The 17,615-nt window shown below is 43.2% G+C and overlaps 1 protein-coding gene across 3 annotated transcripts in view; it reads right to left on the bottom strand.

Annotated features, from left to right (window-relative positions):
* Window positions 1-12,674: 12,674 nt before the first annotated feature.
* chd1 (chromodomain helicase DNA binding protein 1) overlaps window positions 12,675-17,615 on the bottom strand; it is a 65,252-nt gene continuing 60,311 nt past the window's right edge. For all 3 annotated transcript variants that reach the window (XM_061980685.2, XM_061980686.2, XM_061980687.2), the window contains exon 36: window positions 12,675-13,986. In XM_061980685.2, coding sequence (XP_061836669.1) covers window positions 13,740-13,986 — 247 coding nt within the window. In that variant the 3' untranslated portion in view covers window positions 12,675-13,739. The remainder of the gene's footprint in view (window positions 13,987-17,615) is intronic.

Genomic DNA, 17,615 nt, shown 5'->3' with positions numbered 1-17,615 from the left:
AGGTATATTATTGCCCCCTGCTGGCTTGGAGGTTATGTTAGTGTCAGGAGGATTTTTGGGGGTCAAATAAATATTAGGTCGAATACTGTACATTCATTGTGTGTAAAAAAAAAAAAATTAAAAAAACTTCACAAAAAAGTATTCATTCATCATGAAATAAATGTTTTAAAAAAAAAAAGATTTAATATCATTAATTACGTGTGAAAGTATGTATTTAGTTATCAATTATCTAAATTATGAAATATAATCCATCCATCCATTTCCTACCGCTTATTCCCTTTGGGGTCGCGGGGCAAATATTTATATTGAAACAATCCAAAAGAGTATAAGTAGTAATAGAAACAGTTTCAGGTTTCTTCTTTTGTCAACAATAACAAATATACAGGCAGTCCCTATAACAGACCTGGGCAATTATTTTAACTCGGGGGGGCAAAATTTAGAGAAAAAAATGTGTTTGGGGGTCGATATATCTATCTATCCATCTATTTATCTATCCATCTATTTATGTATATATATATATATATATATATATATATATATATATATATATATATATATATATATATATATATATATATATATATATATATCCATCCATCAATTTTCTACCGCTTGTCCCTTTTAGGGGTCCATCCATTTTCTACCGCTTGTCCCTTTCGGGGTCACAGGGGGTGCTGGAGCCTATCTCAGCTGCATTCGGGCGGAAGGCGGGGTACACCCTGGACAAGTCGCCACCTCATCGCAGGGCCAACACAGATAGACAGACAACATTCACACTCATATTCACACACTAGGGCCAATTTAGTGTTGCCAATCAACCTATCCCCAGGTGCATGTCTTTGGAGGTTGGAAGAAGCCGGAGTACGCGGAGGGAACCCACGCAGTCATGGGGCGAACATGCAAACTCCACACAGAAAGATCCCGAGCCCGGGATTGAACTCAGACTACTCAGGACCTTGAGGCACATGCAATAACCCCTGTTTCACCGTGCTGCCTATATATATATATATATATATATATATATACTGTATGTATATATATATATATATATGTAAGCTGTGCTTGGGACCTATTTTTAGGAACACTAATACAAAACTTCACAATAATGTCTGATTGAATGCTAAAAACGTTATGACAGACCGCCTTAAAAAAACAGATTGGGATTTTAAATTGTTTTACTGAATGAGAGACCCAGAATGTACATGAAAATAAAGAATGTGGGATTTACAATATTAACTATGAACGATAAAACACTGAATACTGACAACATATGAACGTCACACCCCCTCTCGATCGACATATTTTACAATCAAGCGAAACGCAACAAAATACAACACAGCAAAATATGAACCCGAAGGGTAAAAATAAACCCGCCTACAATCTGATATATCACTAAGCTTTAGAACTGTGTTGTAAAAATCTGCTGCTTCCGCGTCTGTCCCTGACACCCGCATATCAGGCTGGCCGCTCTGGAAACATTCTGTAGAAACACTCCCCACCCACACTGCTTGATGCCTCGTCTGAGCTGCTGTGAATTAGATTACCATAGTAACTAGTATATCATGCAAAAGTGCAGATTCCAACCATTGAAATACTTTGTATAGTTCAAGACTTACGCTCATTTAAAAACATCACTGCACATTATAATGGCAGGTACAGTTTCCATCTTAAAGATCTAAAAAAAATTGGGGGAATGTCCGGTGGGCCAGATTGAAAAGCTTAAGTGAATTGAAGTGAATTATATTTACAAAGCGCTTTTTCTCTAGTGACTCAAAGCACTTTACATAGTGAAACCCAATATCTAAGTTACATTTAAACCAGTGTGGGTGGCACTGGGTAAAGTGTCTTGCCCAAGGACACAACGGCAGTGACTAGGATGGCGGAAGTGGGGATCAAACCTCGAACCCTCAAGTTGCTGGCACGGCCGCTCTACCAACCGAGCTATACCGCCCCAACGGGCGGGATAACGGGTTGCATGCGGCCCCCGGGCCTTAATTTGCCCAGATCTGCCCTATAACCTGTGTGAAGTTGGCCCCCCGTCCCTCGCTAAACTCTGTTGAAATAGTTTTATTTGTTTGTGCTGGTTTGTGCAGTTGAAATGGTTGAATGTGCTGTTTTCGTTTCAGAGTTATTAAAGATAATTTTATAGGTCACTGTTACGCATTGGTCGCATGATAATGCGCTGATCGTTTCCCCAAGATGCAGACGGTACTCCAGAGGCAGCGTGTAGGTAGGAAAATGATTTATTTTCCATAAATCACGCAAAAATACAGGAAAGCGTACCGATATGAATGAAAAATATATGAGTATACCACATTGTGGAGGGGGGAGTGGTCTGCGGGCGTGCCGCGGAACGGGGTGTGCAAGGACGGCCTCGAAGCCAGCGGCAGGTATGTAGATTGCCCCAGCTGGGGCTGGTTATCTAATCACTTGTCGCCTTTATTAGCAGCAGCCGGACCGAGACACGAGGGTTGGAGTTGGAGCTAGAGAGCAGAACAGAGCAGCAAGAGAGACTGGGCCTGAAAAGTCGAGTGCGTTTGCTGAAGAGTGGACTCAATAAAACATTGTTGAATCTTGAATACCGGGCTCTCGTGCCAGTGTGTGGTGGTCAGGAGAACCCACTAGAGGGCAACCTCTACACACATACAGTGTACAAAACCCAAAACCAGTGAAGTTGGCAAACTTGGCAAGTAAAAACGGAATACAATTGAGGGTTCAAATTGAGCAAAGACAAGATATTTAATGTTCGAACTGAGAAATTTAAAAACGTTTTCCAAATAATCATTAACTTAGAATTTAATGGCAGCAACACATTGCAAAAAAGTTGGCACAGGGGCATTTTTACCACTGTGTTACATGGCCTTTCCTTTTAACAACACTCACTAAATGTTTGGGAACTGAGGAGACCAATTTTTGAAGCTTTTCAGGTGGAATTGTTTTCCATTCTTGCTTGATGTACAGCTTAAGTTGTTCAACAGTCCGGGGGTCTCCGTTGTGATATTTTAGGCTTCATAATGTGCCCCAAATTTTCAATGGGAGACAGGTCTGGACTATAGGCAGGCCAATCTAGTACCCGCACTCTTTTACTATGAAGCCACGCTGTTGCAACACGTGGCTTGGCATTGTCTTGCTGAAATAAGCAGGGGCGTCCATGGTAACGTTGCTTGGATGGCAACATATGTTGTTCCAAAACCTGTATGTACCTTTCAGCATTAATGGTGCCTTCACAGATGTGTAAGTTACCCATGCCTTGGGCACTAATACACCCCCATACCATCACAGATGCTGGCTTTTGAACTTTGCGCCTATAACGGTCCAGATGGTTCTTTTCCTCTTTGGTCCGAAGGACACGACGTCCACAGTTTCCAAAAACAATTTGAAATGTGGACTCGTCTGACCACAGAACACTTTTCCACTTTGCATCAGTCCATCTTAGAAGAGCTCGGGCCCAGCGAAGCCGGTAGTCTTTGCAGTTTAGTCAGTGGTTTTCTGAAGTGTTCCTGAGCCCATGTGGTGATATCCTTTACACACTGATGTCGGTTTTTGATGCAGTACCGCCTGAGGGATCGAAGGGTCACAGGCATCCAATGTTGGTTTTCGGCCTTGCAGTGATTTCTCCAGATTCTCTGAACCTTTTGATATTACGGACCGTAGATGGTGAAATCCCTAAATTCCTTGCAATAGCTGGTTGAGAAATGTTGTTCTTAAACTGTTCGATAATTTGTTCACGCATTTGTTGACAAAGTGGTGACCCTCGCCCCATCCTTGTTTGTGAATGACTGATCATTTCATGGAAGCTGCTTTTTATACCCAATCATGGCACCCACCTGTTCCCAATTAGCCTGTTCACCTGTGGGATGTTCCAAATAAGTGTTTGACGAGCATTCCTCAACTTTCTCAGTCTTTTTTGCCACTTGTGCCAGCTTTTTTTAAACATGTAGCAGGCATCAAATTTCAAATGAGCTACTATTTGCAAAAATGAACAAAGTTTACCAGTTCGAACGTTAAGTATCTTGTCTTTGCAGTCTATTCAATTGAATATAGGTGGAAAAGGATTTGCAAATCATTGTATTCTGTTTTTTTTGGGGGGGGTTTTGTAGTAGCCATACTTGTTTGGTATTCCCCAATGTGGTGTATGCATTTGAATGGCCACCTGAGCACTGTACTGGTTGATTGTAGGTCGTAATGTGGGCGTGGTGTCTTAACTATAGTAAGTGCATTCATCTGCATTGGTGTGTGGCTGAGATCAGGGTTCACTCAACCTTTTTTCCACCACGGACCAGTTTAATGTATGCATTGTTTTCACGGACTGGCTTTCTATGTGTGGCAGAAAAAATCAGCATGAAAATGTTTTTATATGTCCATTAATGTGCATTGTTCCATGTACTCCAACAAATGAGTTGCAATGTACATCTATTAACAAGCTTGTTGGTGCGTTTAGTGGGCCAGGCGAAAGTTAAGTCGGAGAAAATGCGGTAGTTTATACAATTAATTATTGTTTCTGTGTGGCCCGGTAGCAAATGCGTCACGGACCGGTGGTTACTTGCCAACCTTGAGACTTCCGATTTCGGGAGGTGGGGTGGGGGTGGGGGGGGGGGGGGGGGGGGGGGGGGGGGGGGGTATATTTACAGCTAGAATTCACCAAGTCAAGTATTTCATATATATATATATATATATATATATATATATATATATATATAAGAAATACTTGACTTTCAGTGAATTCTAGCTATATATATATATATATATATATATATATATATATATATATATATATATATATATATATATATATATAATAAGAGAAATACATTTATTTACACATATACACACACATAACACTAATCTACTCATTGTTGAGTTAAGGGTTGAATTGTCCATCCTTGTTCTATTCTCTGTCACTATTTTTCTAACCATGCTGAACACCCTCTCTGATGATGCATTCTGCTTCGTCTCCTTGTTGTGTGCGCAGTTGTGCACTGCACTCTCTAAAAGCCCTAGATGTTATTGTCACATATGCATGTACAGTAGATGGCAGTATTGTCCTGTTTAAGAGTGTCACAACATTGCTGTTTACGGCAGACAAACTGCTTTACGGTAGACGAAAACATGACTGCCGTAGTTGTGTGTTGTTGCCGCGCTGGGAGGACGTTAATGAAACTGCCTAACAATAAACCCAAATAAGAAACCAAGAACTCGCCCTCGATCATTCTACAGTTATAACGTGATTGGGCAGGCACGCTGTTTATATTGTGGGAAAGCGGACGTGAAAACAGGCTGACGACACGTCACTCAGGTCCGCCTGAATTTCGGGAGAGGCGCTGAATTTCGGGAGTCTCCCGGAAAATCCGGGACGGTTGGCAAGTATGCCACTGGCCTAGATAATGGTGGCGGGGTCAACTTGAGGACGAAACTTTTTGCTGCCTGTCATCACATAATTCATGTTTATTACATCTCTCACATTGCGGCAACTTTGTTAATTTTGTCATCTTCATGAATGTTAGCCTTGTTCTAATTTGATCAACGGTAAGTCATATGCCTGAAAGTAAGTGACGGTTTCTTATACTTAGGTGATGACGCAATAAAGACACAAGTGCATCAGATTACGTTTCATCAGTGTCAACAACCCCACGTTTTAGCCCTGCCATTGCGTTTAAAGTTATACGCCGCGAAATACAGCAGTGAAGGAATTGTGCACGGAGCCCGAATGATAGTATGCCTGGCAGGGTGCGGAACATTGTGTTATCTGTGGGTGACATGATGGTTCTGAATCGCAGTGGGAGTTGAAGGTAAAATAGGCAAGGTGCTGGTGTGGTTAATTATATCATGTACAATTATCTTATATGATTGGAAGTAGCATGTGTTTGTATTTGGCCACATCATTTTTCAATTAAAGTATTCTTCTACTAAGGTCAAAGTGCAAAGGTCCATCACCGGCACTGCAGAGTGTCCACAGGAGATTGGGAATCCCATAAGAATGTAGGTGTCAAGTTTAGGAGGAAGACTAAAGACATTAGCAACACCTGTGTGGAAGTCGCTTCCTATTCGTTCCACTATTACACGTCGCAGGAGCCAGGCGTGCCGTTTTAACCAAGTTTTGTAATGCTCTTTGAACAATACAGCAATCTTTTCAGATGTTCGTCTCCAAGTCTCTCCAAGTTTCTCCTCCCCATTCTGCACCCGGCCGCTCACTGTTAAAGACAACAGATGATTAGATTAACAAGTACCACCTCCATCCATCCATCCATCTTCTTCCGCTTATCCGAGGTTGGGTCGCGGGGGCAGCAGCCTAAGCAGGGAAGCCCAGACCTTCCTCTCCCCAGCCACTTCGTCCAGCTTTTCCCGGGGGATCCCGAGGCGTTCCCAGGCCAGTCGGGAGACATAGTCTTCCCAACGTGTCCTGGGTCTTCCCCGTGGCCTCCTACCGGTTGGACGTGCCCTAAACACCCCCCAAGGGAGGCGTTCGGGTGGCATCCTGACCAGATGCCCGAACCACCTCATCTGGCTCCTCTCGATGTGGAGGAGCAGTGGCTTTACTTTGAGCTCCCCCCGGATGGCAGAGCTTCTCACCCTATCTCTAAGGGAGAGCCCCGCCACCCGGCGGAGGAAACTCATTTCGGCCGCCTGTACCCGTGATCTTGTCCTTTCGGTCATTACCCAAAGCTCATGACCATAGGTGAGGATGGGAACGTAGATCGACCGGTAAATTGAGAGCTTTGCCTTCCAGCTCAGCTCCTTCTTCACCACAATGGATCGAGACAGCGTCCGCATTACTGAAGATGCCGCACCGATCCGCCTGTCGATCTCACGATCCACTCTTCCCTCACTCGTGAACAAGGCTCCTAGGTACTCGAACTCCTCCACTTGGGTACTACCTGTGAAATCTAATCACCTGCCAGCTGTGTCTCGCCGTCAGCACATGCACATGCCCCTGCCCGATGGTGCTCGTCCTTAGCACCATGGACAGCGGCAGTGACTTTTGCTCCTGCAGGCAGCGCTGGCTACAACTCCCCCCACAACCTTGTAGAAGGTCCACAGATAGGGACAGAGGATAGGGGTCGGTGTTCACCCGACTTAAACTAATCATAGAAATAATGGTAAGGAAAGATAGACAGGCCAGACTGCCCGGCATCAAGATTAGACCCACAAGGAGAGGGGGTCTACAAGAAATGGTATTTAAACAGAGTGTTCCTACAGGACAGCAGAATGAAGAGATTTGGCACACTTCTTCTCCTAGAGCTACAGTTCTAGTCCGAGGCTCGCTGAAACAAAATTAAGCTTTTTGTTGGACGATTCCTCTTGGCGTCTCCTTGGCTCATCACCCGACCATCAAATATACAACAATGGCAGTTGCAGAGAAACCTGGAACATGGCCGGGAGGTCTAAGGATGATGCAGTGCCTGTGACTCCACGGGGTGCAGACTTTTGTTCTCTTATGTTTTGTCTATTTGCTGCAGTGCATATGCAGAGAGAGAGGAATGAAGCTTACACCGACGATACAATTAGAAAATAAGTACACTTGGCACCAGGAAACCCTAAGCTGCAGATCTATGATCGACTTTGTAGTCGTATCATCAGACCTGCATCCGCATGTTTTGCACCCACGGGTAAAGAGAGGGGCTGAGCTCTCAACTGATCACCACCTACTGATGAATTGGATAAGTTGAGTTAGTAGAGTCTCCTGTTCGCGGAGTCTTCAATACAAAACATTGAAAGCTTTGTCTGCATTCCGTGGTGGGCTGAGGATAAAGAATCCGAGTAGGCCGTATTATTTCCCTCCATTGCTGTGGTTCCAAGGTGGTCATACTTGTCGTGGCGGCAATCCCCTAACTTGAAGGTGGATAACAGAGGTTAGGGAGGCCGTCAAGCTGAAAGAGTCTTACACAGCGTGAATGACTTGTTTAAAGGGGAACATTATCACAATTTCAGAAGGGTTAAAACCATTAAAAATCAGTTCCCAGTGGCTTATTTTATTTTTCGAAGTTTTTTTCAAAATTTTACCCATCACGCAATATTCCTAAAAAAAGCTTCAAAGTGCCTGATTTTAACCATCGTTATATACACCCGTCCATTTTCCTGTGACGTCACATAGTGATGCCAACTCAAACAAACATGGCGCATAGAACAGCAAGCTATAGCGACATTAGCTCGGATTCAGACTCGGATTTCAGCGGCTTAAGCGATTCAACAGATTACGCATGTATTGAAACGGATGGTTGTAGAGTGGAGGCAGGTAGCGAAAACGAAATTGAAGAAGAAACTGAAGCTATTGAGCCATATCGGTTTGAACCGCATGCAAGCGAAACCGACGAAAACAACACGACAGCCAGCGACACGGGAGAAAGCGAGGACGAATTTGGCGATCGCCTTCTAACCAACGATTGGTATGTGTTTGTTTGGCATTAAAGGAAACTAACAACTATGAACTAGGTTTACAGCATATGAAATACATTTGGCAACAACATGCACTTTGAGAGTGCAGACAGCCCAGTTTTCATCAATTAATATATTCTGTAGACATACCCTCATCCGCTCTCTTTTCTTGAAAGCTGATCTGTCCAGTTTTGGAGTTGATGTCAGCAGGCCAGGGAAGCTAGGGTCGATATTCTTCTCTTGATCATCTTCGGTGGCATAAGGGACGGTGTGAGCCAAGACATCCAGGGGGTTTAGCTCGCTCGTCTGCGGGAACAAACTGCCGCCATTGCTTGCTGTGCTACGGAGGTCCTTTGTCCCTGAATTGCTCACACACTCCGGCAGATTCAATGGGGGACAAGCGGCAGATTTCTTTGACTTTATCGTTGGAAATGCATCTGCTTTGAGTGTCGCAGGATATCCACACATTCTTGCCATCTTTGTCGTAGCATAGCTTTCGTCGGTAAAGTGTGCGGAACAAACGTCCAATTTCTTGCCACTTCTGCATCTTTGGGCCACTGATGCAACTTGAATCCGTCCCTGTTCGTGTTGTTACACTCTCCGACAACACACCGACGAGGCATGATGTCTCCAAGGTACGGAAAACAGTCGAAAAAAACGGAAAATAACAGAGCTGATTTGACTCGGTGTTTGAGAAAATGGCGGATTGCTTCCCAATGTGACGTCACGTTGTGACGTCATCGCTCCGAGAGCGAATATTAGAAAGGCGTTTAATTCGCCAAAATTCAGCCATTTAGAGTTCGGAAATCGGTTAAAAAATATTGGTCTTTTTTCTGCAACATCAAGGTATATATTGACGCTTACACAGGTCTGGTGATAATGTTCCCCTTTAACTCCTGAAGCAGCTGATTGGTACCGGCAGGCCAAGCCGAACATGGCTTGGTAGTGGTTATAACAAAACCTCGATGTGGAAGGAGTTCGGTGAGAATATGGAGCACAATTTTCAGTCTGTTGGCTTCAAAAAAAGTTTCAGAAGCCATCCAAAACCGATATAATCTGGGGTTTGAAGGTCTTAACCTCACTGACATGCCTTCTGTGGAAGAGTCTTAGGTTACAAAAGTGGACGTGTCCATCACTGTGGCTGAGGTAGTGAAAACAAATTCAAGGCTTCGGATGTGGACGACTTCCACTCTGAATTCTTTAAGGCCGTTAACGTTGTAGAATTGTCTTGGTTGACATGTCTTAACACTGCGTAGAAGTTGCCCAAAACCCAATTTACATAAGATGCAAACAGGTTGAGGTGTCACAACCCGAGGGTCCCTGGTTCAATCCCCACCTAGTACCAACCTCGTCATGTCCGTTGTGTCCTGAGCAAGACACTTCACCCTTGCTCCTGATGGGTGCTGGTTAGCGCCTTGCATGGCAGCTCCCTCCATCAGTGTGTGAATGTGTGTGTGAATGGGTGAATGTGGAAGTAGTGTCAAAGCGCTTTGAGTACCTTGAAGGTAGAAAAGCGCTATACAAGTACAACCCATATTAACGGTTTAGCTGATACCCATTTTGCACTTGGAAAATGGACTTGGGCTATGAAAATAATAGGCAAAATACTGATTAGCCTAGTTATTAGTCATTACTGTTCCCTGACTTAATACTGGAATGGCTGAGCAATCTTCCTAGCTCTTGGGGAGATTTGTTTGTTTAAGGCCAAAGATTTGCTGAGACTAGGAGATTCAATACTATTAGTTATTTCTTCCACTGGTCATTAAAAATAGAGTTCAGCTCTCCTGCTAGCAAAGCGGGTTAAATCATCAGCTTTTAATTTTTAGTTCTACATCTTTTATATTTTTCTTCTTCAACTCCCTAGTTTGATTACTAATAATTTGTTACTGTTGAAATGAGCCATGTTTTGTGGACTTGAAAAAGCGTTCGACAGTGCCCCTCTCAGTGTCCTATGTGCAGGTCCTCCAGAAGTACAATTTTGTTCAAAATAATAGCAGTCCCACATCACTAGCAAGATAAATCACTGTTTTTGTTAGAATTTCAACTTCTGCGCTGCAAGTAAGTTTCTAGGTTTAGTAAAGAATATATATATAGATATAGATATATACAGTATGTATAGAAAACCAACAGACCCAACAGGCATGACATGCATGCTGCTGATTCTGTGAAACTGAATCATTTACTGAAAAGGGCGTGTTCAAAAAAATAGCAGTGCTCAGTTTCATAAGTGACGTCATTGATTATGTGAAAAAAAAAAGTGTTAAACAGGTGGCCCTTATTTAAAGATCAAGGCAACTGACGCTGCATATGCTGGCTGTGCATTTGTCCTTGAAAAACAGAGTAAAATGGGTCGTTTGAAGACACTGTTCAGAAGAAGAGTGTTCTTTGATTAAGAAATTAATAAAAGAGGGGAAAACCTATAAAGAAGTGCAGAAAATGATAGGCTGTTCAGCTAAAGGGATATCAAACGCATTAAAATGGCAGCCAAAACCAGAAAGGCGAGGAAGAAAAAGAAAAAGGACTATTGGAATGGATCGGAGAATAACCAAAATGGCAAAGGCTCAGCCAATGATCAGCTCCAGGAGGATGAAAGAAGATCTAAGATGGCCTGTGAGTACTGTAACAATCAAACCACGTCTATGTGAAGCCAAGCTACCAGCAAAGTCCCATTGTTAAAAAAAAGACGTGCTGAAGCGGTTACAATTTTCCAAAGAACACATTGACTGGCCTAAAAAGAAATGACGTAATATTTGGGGACTGATGAGAGTAAGATTGTTCTTTTGGGCCTAAGGGCCACAGACAGTTTGTCAGACGTCCTGCAAACACTGAATTCAAGCCCCAGTGCACAGTGAAGACGGTGAAGCATGGTGGTGCGAGCATCATGATATGGGGGATGTTTCTCGTACTATGGTGTTGGTCCTAATTATCGCATACCAGGGATCGTGGATCAGTTTGAGTACCGGTACATCAGAATACTGGAAGAAGTCATGTTGCCATATGCTGAAGAGGAAATGCCCTTGAAATGGGTGTTTCAACAAGACAATGACCCCAAACACACCAGCAAGCGAGCAAAATCATGGTTCCAGACAAACAGAATTCAAGTAATGGAGAGGCCAGCACAATCCCCGAACTAAAATCCCATTGAAAACGTGTGGGCTGATATAAAAAATGCTGTTCATGAGGCAAAACTAAGAAATGCAGAGGAATTGTTGAACGTAGCACAACTGTCCTGGGCTGCAATACCTGTTGACCGGTGCCAGAAGTTGGTGGACTCCATGTGCCACAGATGTGAAGCAGTTATCAGAAACCCTGGTTATGTAACTAAATATTAGTTAATGATTTTCAAGAAAGTTGAATATGCAAGCCTTTCTTAGTTTATACAGTACATTTGAGTTTTGTAAAGAAATATGTCAGCACTGCTATTTTTTTGTTTTATATTTATTGGCTTTCTGTAAAATATCAAATTCAATTACTTTTTGCCAATATTCTGACTTTGAAATAGAACGTGCAGTGTCCCCAATGCATTTGTGTTCATTAAAATACAATTTATTTGAAGAATTTTGAGGTTTACTCACCTTTTTAGACACACTGCTATTATTATGAACATAACTGTATGTGTTTGTGGCACCAACAGCACAACAAGCAGAGCATGAGTCCAGTTTAGAGGTATGGTCTCTGCTATTGGCAGCTGATGCGGTCATGATGGCCTCATCAATCTGTGACCTTTAGTGTTTACTGGGTCAGGTCACAGCTCAGTGTAAACTTCACACTGTAAAGCATATGGGATAAGACTGAGTTTGCAACCTTTGGGTTGGGAGCAAGCTTTTCTACAGGTAGGAGAGTTTAAGTATTTAAGGACACAGGGCGAGGATCTCCATCTTTAACTCAGAATTATGTCTTGCAGCTGGTCTGGGAAAACCAAGTGGTGGAACTGGAAGAGATGGCCAGAAACCAGAAGTCTGGCCTTTTCCTATTGAAACTGTTGCTTCCGCAACCCATAAAAGCATTAGGAAATGGATGGATGTCAGGTCATGGTATTCTCAAGGCATTAAATCGATCATAGCTTGGTCAGATCTAATTAGTCACTAGATCTGACCAACTAAGTCTGTGAGCATAAACTGACAAAGGTTGCTCGGATGAGAGGCGAAATATCTTCAAAGACAAACTGGACAGTCCAGTTGTGATCAATTGAATGCTCTTAGAATAAAATGGGTATTAGTACAGTACTAACCTTGAAAGTGTTTTCTTTGCTCGTTCCTTGTTTAGTTGCATATTTCAGACATTGAAACACATGGAAATAGTTGTTCCAAGTGAGTACAGTGATTGATTTTAATGGCTTCATTAACAACTATATAAAAACAGCTGATAAAAATCCATGCACTCTTGTGAAATATATAGGAAAGGTATGTACAACACAACAGTGTGAACCGTAACAGTGACTTCATTCAGGTGGGTGCTTGACCACAAATATACTTGGCTGCATAGAAGATTGACATTATTATCATTATTGCCTACACTCAAAACATCCGAGGAAAACACAAGTCAAAGTTCTAGCAGGACTTTTTAGACTGATTTTATAAGTCAGTTCTTGCAGCTTGACCGACTTTCAAGCATAAGCACTAAAAGCAAAAATAGTAAGAAGTTTCCCTTTAGCAAAAAGTCACATTCTGAAAGCATCGTCATGAAAGAACTATCGTACAGAAAAGAACAACAAAAGCCTGAGTTGATGGAGAAAAGTAGAATCTTAATCAATCTAAAAAAGCCTGAGGAAAAGGACCACCCATTTACTATTTTACATCCATTTACAAAGTTGTCATCCAAGGGAAATACAAGAAACATATCAAATGCAGTCATTTTTTACACATACTATGCGTCATTCTTAAATAATAATGATCAGGTGGTGATGGGGGAAGCAAAGGAATGAGAAATGGTGAAAATGAGGTACTTCAGGTGGTCAGCCTGAGCCCAGACTGGATTGAAGGTCAGCTCTGAACATGACGGTCATGACAAGTGACGCTTCTACCCCTTAACACTTAAATAAGGTAAAAATCACATTGTATGATCCATGTGAGCAAACATCCAGTGTCATGGTTTGATGGAATATGAGGCAGTGCTCGGGGTCTGTTGTGACCGGAGGTAAAAAAAAAAAAAGAAAAAGAAAAAAAAAAGAGAACGTTTTCATATAAAAATAACAAAAAGTGTGCTGCATGCAGCTTTCTTAAATACAAAAATAGGCTCTGATTCTTTGTCCACGCTGCGTAGCGTTTGTCTCCCAGGCTGTCCAGAATGAGTGCTTATACAGCGTCCTGTAAGGCATCGGCTGTGTTGGAGAGTTCAAGGCTGCCAGCGGCAGACGCCAGCGGCTGTTATGTTTTGCGGCTGCTCCAGATCTGCTCTGGCGTGCTCTTGTGATCCGAAGAATAGTCATAAGGTGAGCGCTGGTCTCGGGGAGAGCGCGGCCCGCTGGCCGACGCCCTCTGCTCCGTCTGCCAGTCCGAGTGGTAGCGGTAGGACGAGCGCTGGTCCGAGTGGAGAAAGTCCTTTAAGTCTGGCCGTTGGTCTCTGCTGGAGCGCACTTCCTCCAGCTTCCTTTGCTTGCCGTCACTGTAATGCCTGCAACACACATAAACACACAATTAGCAACACAACGATGATGTGTGCCATACATTCTTTTCTGCGTCCGCTATTGATAACATTTGACCGCAAAAACAGATTTGGTGCTACATGTTAAGAATCTCCACATAAACATGGAGAATTAATATGTTAAATCATTTTACTTTAAAAGAGTCACTTCCGTTACTTTTAATGTTACAATGGGTAGCTTTCTATTAGTGCATTGCTAATGTAAGTTTTCTAACGCATTATATACAGTACGTGCCCAGAGTGAAAATGTGTAAATGGGCTCAGGGCCAAAAACTGCAATTTTAAAAAGGGAAATGCATTTTTTGGGGGGAATTTTGCCTAACCTTCACATTCACTATGAGAGACAAGACGACAAAAGTTGTTTTTTTCCGCTTTCTAACATAAAAAAACGGCTCGTTCTCAATGGCTAGCAATGCAATTAATGTGAGCAATCAATTCTACCACTAAATCACTTTAAAATGCATTAAAAAACCGCCAATACTTCATTTACGTTCCATAACCCGTATAATAACCAAGCTGTAGCGACATTGTTATTGTAAGAGCGAACACTGAGGAACTCTTTTTCTATCGTGCTAACACATCGATGTGCTTCGGTATTAGCCGTAAAAGCTAACGACGGCAAAAGATAATTTTCTGATTAGATTTAAATAGGTTTCTGCGGTGCTTTTTTGTGAACTTCTGGATCTGCCTGCCGGGAGCCTTTCGGCCATGGAGACCAGCTGCTGGGTCTCTGCCACAACAGAATCCGTTTGGAGAGACTGGAGGAGATGCGGATGAAGAGACAGGGCTGAGCTGAGCGCTGGGACGGACAAGCTTCACAGTGTCATGGCTGAATGAGCAGGTATGGGACACCTTGGTCTTCTTGGACGTATCCTCGCTCATCCATGCGGACTGGACACTTACCGAGAGTTGGTGGGCGGCCTAGGGTGGAGTTGGCTCTCTTGGTTGCTTTGTTGGGTCTGCTCCTGTCTCTGGCCAGCAGACGATGGCGTGGAACACCGCAGAGGCCACCGCAGTGTACCGTATTTTCCGCACTATAAGGCGCACCTAAAAACCACAAATTTTCTCAAAAGCTAACAGTGCGCCTTATAACCCGGTGCGCTTTATTACGATTAATTTTCATAAAGTTTCGCTCTCGCAACTTCGGTAAACAGCCGCCATCTTTTTTCCCGGTAGAACAGGAAGCGCTTCTTCTTCTACGCAAGCAACCGCCAAGGAAAGCACCCGCCCCCATAGAACAGGAAGCGCTTCACCCGCCCCCATAGAACAGGAAGCGCTTCACCCGCCCCCGGAAGAAGAAGAAAAAACGCGCGGATATCACCGTACGTTTCATTTCCTGTTTACATCTGTAAAGACCACAAAATGGCTCCTACTAAGCGATCCGGTTCATAAAAAGACGCAATCTCTCCATCCGCACACGGATTACTACCGTATTTCACAGCAACTGAACCGCACTGTGGAACGGGAGCACGTACGGTGAATATTCGCGCAACAGGGAATGAGAAGTCATCCTTCACTGTGGTTCTAGCTTGCCATGCTAACTTCCACTCATGGTGATATTCAAAAGGAAGACCTTGCCAAAAGAGACCTTTCCAGCCGGCGTCATCATAAAAGCTAACTCGAAGGGATGGATGGATGAAGAAAAGATGAGCGAGTGGTTAAGGGAAGTTTACGCGAAGAGGCCGGGTGGCTTTTTTCACACAGCTCCGAAGGCGAACACACCTTCACTAAGACGGGCAGACAGCCTCGGACGACATACGCCAACATTTGCCAGTGGATCGTAAATGCTTGGGCAGATATTTCGGTCACAACTGTGGTCCGAGCTTTCCGGAAGGCAGGATTCACAGAACAACAGCGACACTGACTCCCGATGACTTCTACGAGACGGAACCGGCCATTTTGGATACCACGCTTGCGCAACTTTTCAATTCGGACACCGAAGACGAAGAATTCGAAGGATTTACGAATGAAGAATAACTTCAGAAGGTGAGCGCTATGTTTATTTTGTGTGTTGTGACATTAACGTTCGAGCAACATTATGTTACTATTGCTCTACACCATTTTGAATTTTACTATGTTTGTGATTGCACATTTGCGTACATTTTGGGACAGAGTTGTTAGAACGCTGGTTTTCAATATATTATTAAAGTTTGACTGAACTATCTGACTGTTTTTTTGACATTCACTTTAGCGCAGCGTTTTTTTGACATTCACTTTAGCGCAGCGTAGGCGCGGCTTATAGTCCGGGGCGGCTTATTGGTGGACAAAATTATGAAATATGTAATTCATAGAAGGTGCGGCTAATAATCCGGTGCGCCTTATAGTGCGGAAAATACGGTATATGTTTTTTTATTTTTTTGTTGTTGTTTTACTTCTGTGGCTGTGTTTACAATTGGCTGGTTGCATCAGCTCTGCTCTTTTAATGTCATTTGATGTTTCCCTCTTGCACACATGCTTATGTGTGCTATGGCTATGAGTTTTTTCTCTCTCCTTGGCCCAGGTTTAGATTTAGTTTTAGTTTTCTCACCCTCTCCCGGATTCCGTCTGCTCCAACGTCTTACTCTTACTGTGGGATCTGAGGATGTCGTTGTGGCATGTGCAGCCCTTTGAGACACTTGTGATTTAGGGCTATATAAGTAAACATTGATTGATACTCTTCCTTCGTGCTCGCTTCTACAAACCCCGTTTCCATATGAGTTGGGAAATTGTGTTAGATGTAAATATAAACGGAATGCAATGATTTGCAAATCCTTTTCAACCCATATGCAATTGAATGCACTACAAAGATAAGCAAGATATTTGATGTTCAAACTCAAACTTTTTTTTTTTGCAAATAATAATTAACTTAGAATTTCATGGCTGCAACACATGCCAAAGTAGTTGGGAAAGGGCATGTTGACCACTGTGTTACATGGCCTTTCCTTTTAACAACACTCAGTAAACGTTTGGGAACTGAGGAGACACATTTTTGAAGCTTCTCAGGTGGAATTCTTTCCCATTCTTGCTTGATGTACAGCTTAAGTTGTTCAACAGTCCAGGGGTCTTCGTTGTGGTATTTTAAGCTTCCGAATGCGCCACACATTTTCAATGGGAGACAGGTCTGGACTACAGGCAGGCCAGTCTAGTACCCGCACTCTTTTACTATAAAGCGACGTTGATGTAACACGTGGCTTGGCATTGTCTTGCTGAAATAAGCAGGGGCGTCCATGGTAACGTTGCTTGGATGGCAACATATGTTGCTCCAAAACCTGTATGTACCTTTCAGCATTAATGGCGCCTTCACAGATGTGTAAGTTACCCATGTCTTGGGCACTAATACACCCCCATACCATCACAGATGCTGGCTTTTCAACTTTTCGCCTATAACAATCCGGATGGTTCTTTTCCTCTTTGGTCCGGAGGACACGACGTCCACAGTTTCCAAAAACAATTTGAAATGTGGACTCGTCAGACCACAGAACACTTTTCCACTTTGTATCAGTCCATCTTAGATGAGCTCAGGCCCAGCGAAGCCGACGGCGTTTCTGGGTGTTGTTGATAAACGGTTTTCGTCTTGCATAGGAGAGTTTTAACTTGCACTTACAGATGTAGCGACCAAC

The sequence above is a fragment of the Nerophis lumbriciformis genome, linkage group LG20 (assembly GCF_033978685.3).
Source record: "Nerophis lumbriciformis linkage group LG20, RoL_Nlum_v2.1, whole genome shotgun sequence".
Classification (NCBI taxonomy): Eukaryota; Metazoa; Chordata; class Actinopteri; order Syngnathiformes; family Syngnathidae; genus Nerophis; species Nerophis lumbriciformis.
Note: the sequence above shows the minus strand (reverse complement) of the source record. Positions and strands in the feature narration are given on the sequence as shown.